The 16,071-nt window shown below is 37.9% G+C and overlaps 2 protein-coding genes across 2 annotated transcripts; both read left to right on the forward strand.

Annotated features, from left to right (window-relative positions):
• The first annotated feature begins 1,650 nt into the window (after positions 1-1,650).
• On the forward strand, positions 1,651-3,374 carry LOC131059652 (anthocyanidin 3-O-glucosyltransferase 2-like). Its single transcript, XM_059211301.1, is given in 2 exon segments — positions 1,651-2,192; positions 2,195-3,374. Coding segments are annotated over 2 exon segments (1,467 nt in total). The 5' UTR covers positions 1,651-1,655; the 3' UTR covers positions 3,125-3,374.
• Positions 3,375-5,742: 2,368 nt separating this feature from the next.
• LOC131059651 (UDP-glucosyl transferase 73B2-like) lies at positions 5,743-6,950 on the forward strand. The gene is made up of 2 exons (XM_057992667.2): positions 5,743-5,851; positions 5,911-6,950. The coding sequence occupies exons 1-2, from the start codon at positions 5,743-5,745 to the stop codon at positions 6,948-6,950; spliced, it is 1,149 nt and encodes a 382-aa protein (XP_057848650.2).
• Positions 6,951-16,071: the final 9,121 nt, after the last annotated feature.

Genomic DNA, 16,071 nt, shown 5'->3' on the forward strand with positions numbered 1-16,071 from the left:
TACTGCATTATTCTTGGTTTACCGGTATATAGTATTGATAAGCTTTACATGTTTTAAATTTAGTAAATTCAATAACCGGTTAGATACTGATTCACCCCCCCTCTCAGTATCTTTGGGAATCCTAACATGTTCGGGCTTACCTTTGTACTGCAATAGAAGAAAACCTCATGAATGCCCTAAGATGTCCCAGGGAAAATAATCCAATAAACCAGTACTATAAGAATAATGCACCAGAATGGAATAAATAATTGCATGGCTAGGTCAGAATAATTAAATGAATTTTTGAAGCATTGAGACCACAAATTAGAGAAAAAAATCTTATGATTGGTTGTCTATCACAAATCACAGTGTTTAAACAAATAGCCAAAAATAAATAAATTAAATAAGATCTTTGATGTCCATTCACATCTTTATTGAGTAATTTTGTTCACGTGTTGTTTTCCTGAAAAAAGAAAGGATCTTGAAATTTGATTTGCATTTGACATTTTTAGCCCACTTGAGTACTCCTCACATGATTATTATCTAAGCTACACTATGTATTCTTTCTTTTACACCTTTTTCAATGCAACCTCTGATTGCATTGGAAATAAATTCATAGACTGTCCTACTGCATATTTAATTCAGTGTTGGAAAAAAGGCCAAATTATTTGTTGGCTTTAAAAAGGACAAATGGCCCACTATCACAATATGACAGTATGCAGTAATATTGCAAAACAATAATCATAGCTATCCACATTAAAAAATTAATCAATAGTACTATAAATTTGCTAAAAATAATTGGACTCGACAATTCAAAATGACATCATCCCAATATGACTGTACACTGCTACGAGCCAATAGAAATACAAATAAATGAAATTTACAAATGTTTATATAAATAGATATGCATAAAAACATAAGAAAAGAAGTTAATAGATTTTAATTCTCCATTCCTATTGGTTCATGCTTTTAGACTTAATTGAACTGGGTGAATGCATTAGTATCCTACCTACCCACAAGAACTAATAAGATCATAAACTAATGATTTTGAATTATGTGTAATTCATCAATCAATTATAATTTTAAATAATTATCAATTTTTTATTATTATTTAATAATTTTAATTAAAATTATTAAATTTCAAATTGATTTTAATCAATAATTTATTATTATTATTTTTTAATTAAACTTTCTTATTTTTAAAAAATTATTTATTACTGCTTATTGTCAAAATCTTTTTAAAAAATAATTCTTATTGAATACCAATTAATAATATAGATTTAATTTTAAAAATTATTTTTAATAATATTTTATTAATAATCCATAATTCATGTTATTTTTAAAAAATGTATAGAATTCATTTTCAAGACATTTTACATACGCTAGCCTTTATAGTCTTACAATCCCCTTGTTCTCTCCCACCCATCCCACCCAGCACATGTTGGATTAGGAACATAGACTGCAAATAAAATAAAATCATTCCAAACAGTTGACTGAACGGAACGCTAACGACAAACGGGAGCTCGAAAACGGAAAAGGAAAAGATCAGGCTTAAGAGGGGCTATAGGTGGCCACCTAAGCGCCAAAGCTTAGAGTATGCCGGTTAAGCCGGCCCGTGGAGTATAAAACTCAGCAGAGGAAGGAAAAACAAACAGAGGAAGAAGAAAATAGAAGAGATGGGTGCGCATGTGATGATGCTCTCGTCGTTGGGGCACGGTCATCTCATTCCCTTCATGCAGCTCGCTAAGAAACTGGCCGCCAGGGGATTAACCATCAGTTTTGTCACCACCTTTCATCACATCCCTTCACTGCGCAGCAAAGTGGAGGCCGGGCTCGATATCCACCTGCTCGAAATGGAGATTCCCCACGACCACTTAACGCTGGGCAAAGTGAACAGCAACAGTCTACAGTGGCACAAACTGCCGCCCTTGCTCGACGCCGACGAGAGGCTTGAGCCCCACTTCGACCGCTTTCTTGGCCGCTTTTTAGCCGGAGAAATAAGCCCACTCCCCGCTCCTCTCTGCCTCATTGCAGATTTTCTCCTGGGCTGGGCCTCCGCTGTAGCTCAAAAGTATGGCGTACCCGGGGTGTGCTTCGAGACGTCGGGCATGTTCGCGGAGTCGGTGCATCAGATCGTGTGGGAGACTCTGCACGAAACCTACCGCGGACAGCGTCGGGACGGTACTTGGTACCGGGCTTGCCGAGGGAAGTGAGGCTCACCCGCCTTCAGCTCTTGCCCGAGCTGCCAGAGGCTACGCCCGAGAACGGCACCCACCAATACTGGCCTCGGGTGAGGCTCAGGAATAGGCAGAGCTGGAGGACCATCGTCAACACCTTTAACGAGCTCGAAGGAGAGTTTGTGGACCATTTTGAGAGCGTCAACGGGACTCTCAGAACAATCGGGCCTTTGCTTCCGCCCGAGGCGTTCGAGGACAGGGACGGTCAACGCAGAAAAATCACCCCCGCGGTGGAACTGGGGATCAGTAGGGACGGAGACAAATGTATGCAGTGGCTTGACGCGCAGGCGGAGGAATGTGTGCTTTATATTTCCTTCGGCAGCGAGAATTCCATCTCAACGGCGCAGATGGAGGAGCTCGCGCTTGGGTTGGAGGCGAGCGGGGTGAAGTTCGTGTGGGTTCTGCGCACGCCCTCTGACGCAGCTCAGAATTCATTCTCCTCCTCGTTAGACTTTCTCCCAACGGGGTTGCACGGTCGCATGGCGGCCAACGACCAGGGGTTCTTTGTCCTCGGGTGGGCTCCGCAGTTGGGTATTCTGGCACACCCTGCCACCGGCGGCTTTATTTCTCACTGCGGTTGGAATGCGGTTCTGGAATCCACCGCCATGGGAGTTCCCCTCATTGCCTGGCCGCTTTACGCAGAACAGCATTTCAACTCCAAGTTGGTGGTCGATGAGATCGGGGTAGCTCTGGAAGCTCCTCAGAGAATTGAGCAGGATTGGTTGGTGACCAGAGATGACGTGGAGAGAATAGTACGATTGCTGATGATCGATGAGAAGGGTAAAGAGCTGAGGAAAAGGATGAAAGAATTGAAGTCTGCTGCCAAAACAGCGGTGGGTGTAGGTGGATCTTCTTATAAAAATTTCGATCTATTTGTTTCAGAAATCATGGCACTGCCACAGGCTTAAGACAAAGCAAACAGATTCGGGATTGCAAATAATTTTGTGAAGTGCAGCAGCTGCTCTTTACAAAGGATGGAGCAACATGAGCGGTCGAATTCTATGCTTATCAAAGAAAATCTCATCTTCGATTATGAGAGGCGAAAAGTTAGGGTCTATAATAATTAGAGGGTCCTCTCATCGAAATAATTGTTGCCTTTTTAAGTTCTTTATTTATTTGGTCAACTTTTTTGTTAGTTGGCTCTGGTTTTATTGTAAGTCAGAGGGTTGTTATGATTATGTATTTTGCATTTATCATATTCATTATATATATAAATTTTACTGTTAAATGGTTAAAATAAATAATGATTGATTTAATTAAATAATTGAATTTTTAAAATTAATAAATTTAAATATTCACTTAAAAACGAATATTGAGATTTAAAAAAATAAATTTGTGGATTTGAAATAAGTAATTAATTCAAATTATTTCAAATTATTTGCTCATTATATCTTATTTTTCCTTCCTCTACCATTGCCTAAAACAAATAGAAAGAAGTTCTTATGAATTGACATATAGAGTTTAAAACTAGTTTTTGCTATAAGACAAAACCTGACATGAACTACCAAAATATTTATACTCTTATTACCAAAACTAGTTAAAGCACATGTCTTTCAACATGGAACTTGATGCTTTAAATAGAATTCAACTTCTATAATCTATCAAAAGACGAGTTAATCCATGCTTATTATCATGTAGTACTTTAAAATTGAGTTGTAGATTAGCTTTCAAGCAGGGTACATGCAACATTCCTATAAGGCTAAGCAATCCCCACTACACCTAATTGTAGGAGAATCGATGATATTAAGTCCGCAAATGCTCTTTTGACAAGTTCATAGAATTGAGAGCATTAAGATTTCTTCATTTGAAGGGATGGCACAATTCCTCTAACTACTTCATGTCATCTGCAAGTTGGTTTGTATATTTGTTAGTAATGATTAAATTTCATTCATAAATATTTAAGAGTCAAATAATACTGAAACGGTGAAGACTGACATATTTTTTTCAAAGTTATTCTTTATATTTAAATTCAATTTAATTTATATTATAATTTTACTTATTATTAGTTGTATCCTATTTGAGTTTTTTTTTGTTCCCCACAGGAGGTATCCCCGCAACCTAGCCCAATGCCTAACCTACCTTGCCTTGGTCTTACTTATTGCCAAGTTGGGGTCAAGTTAGGGTGAGTTGAGGCGAGACTAATCCTCCAAGGCCACACTGCGATCCATAGGGACCCACCCTAGGCATGGCAGAATAAACTGGGTTGGATACTGGACGAGGTTTGAACCCGCATCGATCATCCGTTTCTTTCAATGGCTCGACCAATCACTCTACACCCCGAGGTCAAATCCTATTTGAGTTTTATTTTTAATTTATTTTATTTATTTATATTCATGTATTTATTTTTTAATTAAATATTAGTTATGTAAAAGCATTGTTATTTTGTTTAAGTACACAAATCACAAGTAAATACAATATACATTATAGTATTGATTTTGATTTTATATGTTTTGCTTCATGTAAATGTATTTATGAGTGTAAGTATTGGACTTTTTTTCTTTTACTTCTCTTCAATTTTTTAACTTGTCAATTTTTTGTTGTTGGTGTTCTTGTTTGGATTATAAGGTAAATAATTTTGTGGTTTGAATATTTTAAAGTAACAAACCTTTCCTTTGTTCCATAGACTTCTACCTTAAATGTTGAAGATGATAGGAATGATTTGCACTTTAGAATGGGAGACATATAGCCTAAAGATCATGATCTCTATTGAACTCCCTATTGATATTTCATGTCACTTTAATAACCTTTCCTTTATTCCAAAGACTTTTGCCTCAAGTGTTGAAAATGATAAGAATGATTTGCACTTTAGAATGGGGGACACATAACCAAAAGATCGTGATCTATATTGAACTTCATATTAATATTTCATGTCACTTTAATAACCTGTTAAGAAGCCACTAATAAAACAAAATTTCATTTCACTTCAATAACCTTTTCAATATTTAACTACCACTAATTTATAATTTATATTCCCATGCTTTCCCTTCCATGCACTAATGATAAGATTGATTTCAAATCACTCCAATTATCATATTAAACGACTTAAATTATGTTGTATCCATGGATACGTATCCATTGCCCTCCACTAAAGGTGCAAGTAATATTATTATATATTAATGTCAAGTGAGAAGTGTAACCACAAGACAGACAATCTTCTTCATAGCTTAGTTGCATCAGAGGTGAGGTTACAGAGCCGAAGAAGGGGGAGAAAAAATCACGAACAGAGGAAGAAGAAAAAAGCAGAGGAAGCGAAAAAGGCGGAGGAAGAACACCTAGGAGAGATGGGTGCAAATGTGATGATGCTCTCTTCGTTGGGGCACGGTCATCTCATCCCCTTCATGCAGCTCGCCAAGAAACTAGCCGCCAGGGGTTTAACCATCAGTTTTGTCACCACCTTTCACCACATCCCTGCACTGCGCAACAAAGTGGAGAGCGCCCGTGAGGTCGGGTTGGACATTCACCTGCTTGAAATGGAGATTCCCTGAGACCACTTAACACTGGGCAAAGTGAACAGCAACAGCGTTCAATGGCACAAGCTGCTGCCCTTGCTCGACGCCGACGAGAGGCTTCAGCCCCACTCCGACCGCTTTCTCGGTCGCTTTTTAGCCGGAGAAATAAGCCCCCTCCCCGGTCCTGTCTGCCTCATTGCAGATTTTCTCCTGGGCTGGTCATCCGCTGTAGCTCAAAAGTTTAGTATACCTCGAGTGTGCTTCGACACATCGGGCATGTTCGCGGAGAGTGCATCAGATCGTATGGGATACGCTTCCACGGAACCTCCCGCGAACGGTGTCGGGGCGGTACTTGGTTCCGGGCTTGCCGAGGGAAGTGAAGCTCACCTGCCTTCAGCTCTTGCCCGAGCTGCCCAAGAACGACACCCACCAGTTCTTGCTGCGGATGAGGCGCGGGAATAAGCAGAGTTGGAGGACGATCGTTAACACGTTCTACGAGCTCGAAGGGGAGTTTGTGGACCATTTTGAGAGTGTTAACGGGACGCTCAGAACAATCGGGCCTCTGCTCCCGCCCAAGGCTTTCGAGGATGGGCATGTTGAAGGCAAAAGAATCGCCCCCGCGGTGGAATTGGGGACGAGCACGGATGGAGAAAAGTGTATGCAATGGCTGGAGGCGCAGGCGGAGGAATGTGTGCTTTATATTTCCTTCGGTAGCGAGAATTCCATCTCGAGAGGGCAGATGGAGAAACTCGCTCTTGGGTTGGAGGCGAGCGGGGTGAAGTTTGTGTGGGTTCTGCGCACGCTCTCTGACGCAGCTCAGAATTCCTTAACTTCCCTGTTAGACTTTCTCCCAGTGGAGTCGCACGGTCGCATGGCGGCCAACGACCAGGGGTTCTTCGTCCTCGGGTGGGCTCCGCAGCTGGGTATCCTGGCACACCCTGCCACCGGCGGCTTTATTTCTCACTGCGGTTGGAATGCGGTTCTGGAATCCACCGCCATGAGAGTTCCACTCTTCGCCTGGCCGCTTTACGCGGAGCAGCATTTCAACTCCAAGTTGGTGGTAGATGAGATCGGTTTAGCTCTGGAAGCTCCCCAGAGAATTGAGCAGGCTTGGTTGGTGACCAGAGATGACGTGGATCGAATAGTACGGTCTCTGATGATGGAAGAGAAGGGCAAAGAGCTGAGAAAAAGGGTGAAAGAATTGGCGGCGATGGCCGAAGGTGGATCTTCTTCTAAAAATTTCGATGTTTTCGTTTCAGAAATCATGGCATTGTCACAGGTTTAAGACAAAACTAAACAGATCGTGTAAGGTGAACAGTGAATAATTAGCTAGGTGCGGCAGCTGGAGCACGTTGCGAACTAGTGACCGTATCATTTTGGGTGTATTTGGAGGCAGATGAAATATTGAATGCGAAGAGCTTTGAAGTGATGGTATGTTGTTGTTTATATCGTGTTAGTATTTGAAGTGGGCTATAGTTTCAAAATGTTATATTTGTACTTCGTGTTATATGACATTCGTGTGTTATTGACTGTTGATAACGCGAGTATCGGTTGTGATTTTCACAAATGTCATATAACACGATGTACAAATATAACATTTTGGACCCAGAATAGTCGCGTCCGAAGAAGTGAGGGTAGTTAACATGTGGTACTTGACATATACTTTGACAATTTCTATAATTGATCAAAAAAATAATAATTGTAAGTCACCTGAATTTATAGTGTGTAAAATAAGTATATGTGTTGTGGTTATTCAAAATTCATATTGATATATACTAACAATTGCATTTTGTTGTGCAATGGGTATGTCAAATAGGTCTGGAAGGTCAAATAGAAAAAAGAAAATGTCTATTTTTGCATACATTTGTGCAATATATAAGGTCAGTAGGGAGTAAGAGAGAGATATAGAGAGGGGTAAAGAGATAGATCCAAGGGATAAAGATAGAGATGAAGATTAAGATGGAGAAGGGAATGGTTGTGAAGAGGAAAGAGAAAGGAGAGAGAGATGGATAGAGATTGAAGAGATATGTTGATAGATCTAGAAAGGGATAAATAGAGATGGAAGCTTGATATATATGCAAATAGATTCAGGGAGAGATGCAATAATAATGATAAAGATATAGTGATAGAGAGATATAAAGATAAGAAGATAGAGATAGAGGGAGAGATGGAAGAAGAAATATGGAGAGATAGAGTTATATACGCAACACGATATAGATATAGTGGTCTAGGAAGAGGGAGAGAAAGGGCGGCATGTCTATAGATAGAGGGGGGAATGGAAAATAGAGGTAGAGAGAAAGAGGTGTGGAAGGTAATTTGGGAAAAAAATTAGTCTATTAGTTGCATACATTTCTGCAATACATGAGGTCAATAAGGTCAATTGGTACATATTTTAGCAAATGATGTTTGTGCATAGAGGTCTCAATAGAGAAGTATAGATTCAAACCAATTATTCATCCACTTACAAAGATCAAATAATAACTAGTAACAAACCTCAAACAAAGGAAGATAATCATGCTACGTCACTAGCAAGATCATGTTATTTTTATGATAGGGAAAGAGGAAGAGAGATGGATAGAAAGAGGGAGAGATATATGGTGGATAAGGTAGGGATATAGATGGATATGATTTGTTTAGAATAGAAAATTAAGATACATCTCCTTCTAAACTTTATAGCATCAACCTTCAATTGCATACAATGATTTGATCTTTCTTAGCCAAATCCATATAATGCATATATCACAGACACCAAAATTTATAGAACTAAATTTCTTGGAGTCATACGACCAAATGGTTCTCATGTTTGTTCATGCTTCCACATTTTGCATGCATGTTTAGTAGAGCACTATAACTACAACTTTTGACAAACCTTATCCTTATATTATGTGTCGATATATATTTTCCTTCATGTTACGGGATATCTGTAACAATGCGCATTAAAAGATTTCATCAAATAGTTCACATTGCTTGTCTAAGCATCCACATTAATTGCATGCCAAATAAAATAAAATAAAAATCTTGTGTTCTCCCTCTACCTTGTCGACATGGAAAAGATGCACTAGCATAAATATTTATCCTTATAAAATGTATTCTTTCCTTAAATTGAATTTTTACCAGTCTTTCCTTCATAATTGCTAGTTGGGTTCATTCATTTGGTTACATGAGTCTATGGAGTATCATTGGTAAGCTAAGTTTGTTAATATGGGAGAGAATATGCATGCCACAGTGTTTACCATTTGAGACATTTACCTTTGTTTGCAAACATTTTATCGTTTCTTTTGAATATCAACAAGACCTTGTGCATTATCTGCAACCCTGCAATTCAAATGATCCTATATCTTGAAAGTAAGCTATGGGTCGTTCTTTTTCATCTATAGTGGCCTTGTTCATAAGCCACATTTTGTATATATATTTCTCATGTTGCCATGGGAAGATACAGTGTGGATGCGTTAGGATTCACTATAGGTATTCACCATTTTATGTCATCATTATTGAATGCATATGAACCAATGACAATTTCCTCGACATCTCTCAAGTGAAATTTTCTCTTCAAGATTGTATGATCATGGCCGAGTTCTCCTTGATAGTAGGGATACCATACATAACCTGCAATCACTGCACAATGCATAGATCAAATGTAAGTATAAATTTGATCTAATTGTTAGGATCTATGACTGTTGCACGTGTATGATTAACTAACACAATGATTAAATTGAACGTCTTGAAAATATAATTGAAATGCTTAAATAAACACAATAATAATTAAGCGAAGAATTTAACAAAGAGAGAAATAAGAGAGAAGACAAGAACACGAGTTGATAATGGAGTTCACCAATATGGCTACGTCGTCTCTGGGCCCCTCTCCAATAGAGTGACTGATCCTTGATTATGCTCCAACAATGGTTACAAGGTCTTAAACTTGGACAAGTTTCGACTCTCATGATTACAATGGGTACAAAGTCCTTCTCCTTCAAATGCAATAGCAAGAAATTAGTCTTCCAGTGCATAGAGATGAACATTCAAGCTGATGCAGAGCATCCCTGGTTCTTGGCAATCTTGCATCAACCAAAAACATTTTCTTTCAGTTTGTTCCTGTTTTAGCATTTCATTTTGCGTTTTTCTCACCGGATCTTGTAGAGCTGCATTTTAATTTTGGACATGTTCATTTTCCTCATCCTAAGTCCACGGGATGTTTGGATCTTTTCCTGGCAAGTTATCACTTTCAAAATTTGAGACAGTTTTCTGGCTTAGAACACCGGAACTGCTTGGACCTATTTTGTTGTTGATGAATCTTGAGGATGATCCCCGTAGCTTGCGGAGCTTCAGTTCATTGTTTCCAATGTTCCTTGGCATGTGGCCGACCTTCCCTTAGGTCCACACTTCATTCTATAGATTTTTTGGAGTCGTCTCTTTGGTGAAGGCTAACCTTGTTCTTTTACATGTTTCATCTTGTTCATCGGTTATTGTTTCATCTTGGACCGACATGGATCACCCTTGATCATATAAATCAATGTAATTAATCATTTCGAATCAAGTTTTTGAAGATAGAAGATAGATCTAAGGATTAGGAGTTCTGGTGTTGGCTCGCATTCTTGCTTGAGCCGAATGTTGTATAACACACATGTTTTGTGATTAGGCCCACGTGCCAAATCTTGTAAGCCCGCATGTTGCCGGAAGTTTGTAACTAATTTTCATGATATAATATAATATGTTTTTGCATTGCCTTTATCACTTTGAGTTGTTTGTGCTATGTAACTCTTGTTGCGTGGTCCAGATTGTTCTCTTTGAGGACCCTCCCATCGTGACTACATCACAAGCTCTCTAAAAACTTCTCTCACAAATCACCACTAACTCTCATTCACAACTTACCCCCCTTTTATACACACTTTTTACCCAATATGGCTTATAACCATATGCTTTGAAAAATCATCCATATCCTCCTATATCCTTAAAATAAACCTTATAGTTAAAACAAACCCGACCCTTCTTAAAAAACCTTTGGCTCATGATAATCGAGCCTTAACAACATTATTTGGGACTATTAATTTTAATTTTTTGGGTTTGATTTTTCTAGGCCTTATCTTCGAGGGTTTCTTTAAATAAATTATTTGCCCTTTTTATCCCAAAATATGCAAGCGGTTCAGTGGTAATGAAAAGAGTGTGGGACGTTGGGGTCGGGGGTTCGAACCACTCGAACCTTGAATATCAGTCACAACATACTTTAAATAAAACAAATACCCCTTTTAGAATAGAGCGCATCGCGTGGTGTATTGGATGAGAAGAAAATCCGAAGATGAGAGGTTTGTTAGACAGTTCAAATAACCGAAAGACAACTAAGAGGGGGGGGGGTGAATCAATTGTCATAGATTACTAGAACATTTAGCAATTAAAACTTTAATACCAAAACCCAAAACATTAATACCAAAATGCTTAAACCATATATCAAAATAACAGTTAAACCAATTAAGTATAAACAATAATCAGAGAATAAATACCATCCATGTGACACCAAGATTTATACGTGGAAAATCTGGTGAAGGGAAAAACCGCAGTGGGAAGCCTACCCATAGTCAGATAATACTTCTACAGTAAGTATGTGAATTACAATTGAGGGGCCTGCACTTGCACTTGCAGGAAGGCCAACAGCCTAGAGCACACTGCTCATCACAAAAGGAGTCTCACTGACTACATAGAAATCCAGACTACAATCCGAAAGAAGGTATGAACTACAAAGATATCATCTCCTATGCTTGAGTACAGTTTCGGTTAAGCTCAATACCGGAGGACTAAATCCTCTTACATAAACCCAACTCGATCTCCAATGATCGACCAAATCCTCTTCCTGAATGATATTACATTATTCACACATTACATCCATTTCCTAATCCCTTGACCATAACCATGATGATCTACAATGAGATCTTACATCATATCTATACAAACCTTCGACCATAAAAAACCAGGTCGGCCACTAGACAATAAACCAATTACATAATTACAAAACATGTCGACCTTAGACCAAACAAACAATATTCAACCCATAAGACATCCTGAAAACACATCGAGAGGCCCAATCCACACATTTCATTAAGTCGGTCCATAACCTAGATCAACCGGGACCCAATATAGGTCCACACATTAAAGCAATGATCTCCATTCACCAAGTCTCGAACATGATCACCAACAACATCTTGAATCCATACCAGAAGTTGCACCAACACCACTTATGCATATCATCCAAGATCTTCATCAAAGCTCTATCGGTGAAACCCTCGTCGGTACCACAAGTCAAGCTTCCAAGCAAACATGATAGCATCCGATTGCCAGACCAAGACCAAATGACTGAATATGAGCATGAGTATCATGAATAAGCCATTTCCATAACCAAACCATACTAGAGCATACCAGATCATGATAGATCCAAACCAACCAGAAACCACTCATCCTACCGGGACCAGAAGGGTGCCAGTAAAGCATCCAAAACAGCCAGTGTTGACATCAATGCAACACATAATCAATTCCTCCAAATGGCCAACAATCTCCCCCTTTGGCATTGATGGCAACACTAGATGTGAAAAAAATATCTAAGTACCAAGAAATGCCAAATAAGTCTCCCCCAATGGAAGAAAACCAACAATCTCCCACATAAAGATATGGCAATGAAATTCTGAAACAAAGACCAAACTACCCCTATGAATGATATCTTGGTAAAGCTCTAAATTACACATATATATCTCCCCCTGATGTATACAACTCCCTTTTTTCTTTTTCATACCAATATCTCTCCCCCTTTGACATCAATGCTAGAAATCTGACAAAAATATCAAAGCAAAAACACAAACCACTGAAACAAAAAGCTGACTACTCCCCCTAAGAAGTAGCATCCCCACATCAGTGTCCGAATGAATAATATCTCTGATAATACATACCAAATTGATGCCAAAAAGAATCAATCAGTTCTCTATCAGAGGGGTAGAAACCCCTAATCTATCTCTCAGGTACTCAAATGGTTCTTTAGGCAAAGGTTTAATGAAAATATCTACAATCTTCTCTTTAGTGTTTACATAAACCAATCTGACTTCATTTTCTTCCACCTTCTCCTTAAAAAATTTATACTTGATATATATGTGCTTTGTCTTAGAATGAAATATCGGATTCTTTGATATGTCAATAGCAGTAGAGTTATCATAGTGAATAACTACCGGTCCAGTGCAATGCACTTTGATATCCTTCAACATTTGCTTCATCCATAGAACATGTGTACAATTAGTAGCAGCAACAACATACTTAGCTTCAGCAGTAGATAAAGAAGTACATGATTGTTTCTTTCTTATCCATGAAACCAACTTCTTTCCAAGAAAGAAAGCTCCACCGGAAGTACTTTTCTAGGAATCAACATCTTCAGCCCAATCAACATCTGTATATGCACATAAAGTAAAGTCATAATCCTTAGGGTACCACAAACCATATTATGATGTACCTTGCAAGTATCTAAAGATCCTTTTCACTGCACTCGCATGATTTTCTCTAGGATCACTCTGAAATCTAGATGCAATACAAACAACATTCATTATGTCAGGCCTAGTCTGAGTCAAATAAAGCAAACTTCCAATCATAGATTTGTATCTTGTAGGATTTACCGGTGCAAAAACATATTTCCTTGCCAATTTCTCACTTGTAACCATAGGAGTACTTACCGGTTTAGAATCTCCCATACCAAATTCTTCAACAATTCCCTAGCATACTTAGTTTGACAGATGAAAATACCTTTGTCAGTCTGAGTAATCTGCAAACCTGAGAAAAATTTCATTTCCCCAATCATAGACATTTCAAATTCTTTCTCCATATTCTTGGAAAATTCTATGCACAACTTATCTTCACCTCCAAAACTAATATCATCAAAAAATACTTCAATAATCAATATATCATCATCAGTGATCTTATAATATAAATTATTGTCAGCATTACCCTTAGTAAAACCAAGCTTCAAAATATATTTATCAAACCTTGCATACCAAGCTCTAGGTGCTTGTTTTAATCCATATAAAGTTTTCCTTAACCTGCAAACCATGTTTGTATCATCTGAAAGTGAAAAACCATTAGTTTGCTCAATATAAAATTCCTCATCAAGATTCCCATTAAAAATTGCACACTTAAAATCCATCTGATAGCCCTTGTAGTTCTTATGGGTAGCATAGGCAAGAAATAATCTTATAGCTTCAATCCTAGCTACAAGTGCAAAAGTCTCTCCATAATGAATTCCTTCCTTCTGAGAATATCCTTTACAAACCAATCTAGCCTTATTCCTTACAACTTGACCATCCTCATTCAATTTATTCCTAAAAACCCATTTAGTTCCAATAACATTCTTATTTTTAGGTTGGGGAACTAAAGTCCATGTGTTATTCTTCTCAATCTAATCTAATTCCTCTTCCATAGCTTTCAACCAATATTCATCTTTACATGCTTCAATTACTGATACTGGTTCAACTTGAGAAATTAAAAAATACCTCATTAGTTGCCAGTCTTCTTCTTGTCATCACTCCATTGTTCTTATCCCCAATGATCTAATCTTCTGAATGATTCAATCTCACATACTTAGGAGTCCTCTGACTCTCTGTTCCTCTTCCCGGTTTTTCAGTTACTATTGAATTTTCTGATACTGCCAGAGTAATTGGTTCAATACTTTGTTTCGGTAAAGGTGCTACCGGTTCAAACATAAGCATTTCCACCACTGATTCCTTCTCATAAACTCTGATTTGACCTCTATTCAGCTCATCCACCTTGACATTATCACTCTCCACAATTCTCCGCAATCTCTTGTTATAACATCTATATGCTTTTCTTTCATTAGAATAACCAAGAAATATGCCTTCATCACATCTAGGATCAAATTTGCCAATGAAATCATCTCTCCTGATATAACATTTACTACCAAAGATTCTGAAATACTTAACTGTAGGTGTATTGCCAAACCATAATTCATAAGGTGTCTTACTGGTTTCTCCTTTGATATGTACTATGTTGAATGTATAAACCGATATGCTCACTGCTTCTCTCCAGTAGATATGAGGTAGACTAGCTTCCATCATCATTGTTCTAGCAACATCCAAGATAGTTTTGATCTTCCTTTCCACAACTCCATTCTGCTAAGGTGTTTGGGGAGTAGAAAATTCTCCTTATACCATGCTTCTCACAAAAGTTATTAAACTCACCGAATGTGAATTCTCCACCATGATCTGACCTCAAACATTTAATCTTCAATCCTGTCCTAGTTTCCACTTTAGCTTTAAAGATTTTAAACTTTTCAAAAGCCTCATATTTCTCCCTTAGAAAAGTAACCCACATCATTCTAGAATAATCATCAATGATTAGCATGAAATATCTATCACCTTGAAAACTTTTAACTCTAGTAGGGCCACACAAGTCAGTATGAATAAGATCAAGAACATCATTAGATTTATCTTGTATACTCCTAAACGAGGTTTTGACCTATTTTACCATTTGACATTCTTTACATACCGGATTATAAGGCTTCACAATCTTAGGTCTATCTCTAACTGCCTTAGTTGAATTTATCTTTACAATGCAATCAAAATTCACATGACACATCCTTTTATGCCATAGCCAACTCTCATCAATTTTTGCAATCAAACATGTCTTCTCATTGGAATTCAAATGAAATATATTACCTTTTGTATGTGCATCAGTTGCAATCTCCAAACTAGATATGTTAATGATTTTTCCATTTTCATCCTTGAACTGTAATTGAAATCCCTTATCCACCAATTGTCCTACACTCAAAAGATTATGCTTCAAACCTTCAACAAAATAAATATTGTCAATATTGTTCTTACCATCCAATGATATAGTTCCTTCTCCTTTGATCATACATGCTTTATCATCTCCAAATCTAACCAAACCGCCATTAAATTCTTGCAAAGATAGAAACTTCCCTTTATCTCCAGTCATATGATGTGAACATCCACTGTCAATTACCCATCATCCTTGTCTTCAATTTTAGTAGCAAGTGCTTTCTCTTTAGGTACATTCTCTTCCAATGCCGAAACATCTTCCTTGATAGCCAAGAACACCCATTCCTTTCCATTGTCGGAACCACTAGTAGAGTCTTTTGCCGGTTCATCATCATAGTCAGTAATACCTTCCTCATCTGCTATGTAGCATGATTTGTCTCTATTTTTCCTATACTTGTACTTATTCTGATATCCAGGGTTAGGCTTAAAATATCTTCTAACTCTTTCTTCAAATCTTGAATTCCTTTCAGAACATCTAGATGCAAAATGACCAATCCTATTACATGCAAAACATTTGAAAGGTTCTTTTCCTTCATACTTGCTTCCTACTGGTCCTTTAGGTACTCTTCTAGCAAATAGTGCTTCAAGTTT

The sequence above is a fragment of the Cryptomeria japonica genome, chromosome 9, assembly GCF_030272615.1.
Source record: "Cryptomeria japonica chromosome 9, Sugi_1.0, whole genome shotgun sequence".
Taxonomy (NCBI): domain Eukaryota; kingdom Viridiplantae; phylum Streptophyta; class Pinopsida; order Cupressales; family Cupressaceae; genus Cryptomeria; species Cryptomeria japonica.